Source organism: Sus scrofa, chromosome 4, assembly GCF_054392235.1.
Source record: "Sus scrofa isolate SSC_HxYL_T2T_F1_AM1 chromosome 4, Sscrofa_HxYL_maternal_Yorkshire_Landrace_v2.0, whole genome shotgun sequence".
NCBI lineage: Eukaryota > Metazoa > Chordata > Mammalia > Artiodactyla > Suidae > Sus > Sus scrofa.
Window position 1 is genome coordinate 100,700,414 of NC_139386.1, and position 2,327 is coordinate 100,702,740.

The 2,327-nt window shown below is 61.4% G+C and overlaps 1 protein-coding gene across 2 annotated transcripts; it reads left to right on the plus strand.

The window, feature by feature from the left end:
- Positions 1-298: 298 nt before the first annotated feature.
- On the plus strand, positions 299-1,735 carry S100A6 (S100 calcium binding protein A6). 2 transcript variants are annotated; one of them, XM_021088752.2, is made up of 4 exons: positions 299-341; positions 703-804; positions 985-1,143; positions 1,509-1,735. In XM_021088752.2, the coding sequence occupies exons 3-4, from the start codon at positions 1,006-1,008 to the stop codon at positions 1,641-1,643; spliced, it is 273 nt and encodes a 90-aa protein (XP_020944411.1). In that variant the 5' UTR covers positions 299-341; positions 703-804; positions 985-1,005; the 3' UTR covers positions 1,644-1,735.
- The last annotated feature ends 592 nt before the right edge of the window (positions 1,736-2,327 follow it).

Here is a 2,327-nt window from a genome sequence, read left to right on the forward strand (position 1 = left end):
CCTGCCCTGGCCTGTCACATCACGATGCTGGGGGGTGGGTGGGTGCAAACTGGGTTTCAGGGATTAGGAAGGAGCTCGAGGTCACTCGGCTGGCTGCAGGTGGGACCCCCTCCCCCTCGAGGTCCCCCCCACCCCGCGGAGCCCTGAACAGCCCCGGGGCAGGAGGCGTGGAAAGTTTTGGGGCCCTGGTGTTGTGTAAACGGCGAGCACAGGGTGGGGCGCGGGGCGGGCCGTGGGCGGTGGGGAGCCGGCCTCCCGGACGCGCCTCTATAAGGCGGGCGGGCCGGCCCCAGAGCCCAGCATCCCCTCGGCCGCTCCCTGCTCCCGTCGCTGCCGCCGCGGTGAGTCCTGGCCAGGGCAGCCCCGGTCCTTCTGAGCCAGCCCGCCCCGGGCTTGGTCCGCGGGCGGTGGATGGCTCGGCATCTAGCCTGGGGCTGCGGGGCTGCCGGGCGGGCGGGGAGAGGCAGGAGAAGCCAGGCTGGCCCAGGGCTAAGGCGTCCGTTGGGCGGCTCCGGGTAGTGGCCCATCTGGGGTGCGGGAGGGTGTGTCCCGGGCGGGCGTGTCAGCGCCGCCGTGTGTGGCCCTGGAAGGCTGTGTGTAGGGCTGGGTGCGCCGTCTCCACCCCCGCCCCCCAACATACGCCCCAACTTTCCCGCAACCCCTGGAGGAGCGTTCTCAGCTGTGTTTCTGTCTGCTGCTTAGAATCCTTGAGCCACCTCGTCTCTGGTTCCCTGGAGGCCACAGATTTCTAGGCTCTAGAGTCTGCCCTCTTCCTCCCCTTCAAGCCTCGAGCTGTCTCCTGAGGTCACCTGACACTTACTTGGTGGTCCGGGCAGGGTCGTCAAAGGGAGTTGGGGTCGGGGGTGGGGTGGTGGTGGGGATGGGGGTGGGTGGGTGGGGGGCAGAGGTCTTGGGGCTTGCGGTGAGTGAGACAAGTGAGACGCCCGTGCGGCCCAGGACACTGACCAGCCCCTCTGCCCCCAGCCTTGAACTCAGCCTTCAGCCATGGCATGCCCTCTGGATCAGGCTATTGGCCTCCTGGTGGCCATCTTCCACAAGTACTCCGGCCGGGAGGGTGACAAAAACACCCTGAGCAAGAGTGAGCTGAAGGAGCTGATCCAGAAGGAACTCACCATTGGGGCGGTGAGTGAGTCTCCCCTGCCCCCCCCCCCCCCCCCCCGCCCCCTTAGAAGCAGGATTGGGAGAAGGCCAGGCGCCAGGTGCCTGTGACTCACACTTACTCACATTCCGGGGACCTAGACCTTACCGGACCATTGGTCCACACCCCTGGGCCCTGAGGGGCTGGGGATATTCCCAGCCTGGTATTCACTCCTCCTGAGTCAGCAGCAGAGAAGTCAAGCCAAGTGAATTCAAGGTGGGCTCAGAGTTTTGGTGACAAGTGAGCACAGAGCCACTTGTCTGAGAGAGGGCTGCCTGGGAGGGGGAAAGGCAGAGAACCCAAGGTCTCGTCACCCCTGAGTCCTGGATTTCCCATTTTGACCCGGTAGAAGCTGCAGGATGCTGAAATTGCAAAGCTGATGGATGATCTGGACCGGAACAAGGACCAGGTGGTGAACTTCCAAGAATATGTCACCTTCTTGGGGGCCTTGGCTATGATCTACAACGATGTCCTCCGGGGCTGAACATAAATTGAGACGGTGGAGACACCCTTTAGCTGGCCTGTTGATCTAGTGGTGGGTAACTGTACAATAAATTTTTTTTGTTGTTAAATCTACCCCCGTGTCCTGGCTTCCCTGTGATTTGTTTCCTCCTCTGCTTGCCGCTGCGTCAGCCATCAGAGGGTTTTCTTGCAGTCCCCTCTGGGAGTGACTCAGTGACTCACCAGGTCAGGGGAGCTGGTGGGAGGATCCACAAGATGATGGATGCACCCTAACAAGGCAGTTACAGCTCCTAAACTGCTTTTATGTGAATCAGAAAAGATGTAAGCTCTGGGCAAAGCCATCTTAAGGAAAGGCTCAAGCGGTCCCCAGCAAAGGGCGTTCTGGGGTAGGCTTGGAGAAGGAAATGGTGCTTAAGCCAGGCTGTGATGAGTCCAGAGTGGAACAGAGATAGTCCTAGCTGGGTCCTTGCAGACGACAAAGACAAGTTTTTGCTCTGGGTGTGGTCAAAGGGGAAGGTCCAGCAGGGCTGTGGGGCGGGGCTGGTCCACTCTCTCACTACAGGGAAGTGGGGGCAGAGAAGGCACATCTGGCATGCTCACAGCCTGGCTTGGGGACTGCTGTGGATGCTGTACGGTCAAGGTCAATTCTGCTGCCCCTGCCCCGGTTGAAGGTGGGAGGCACACCTTAGGGCCCTTTGTTCTCAGG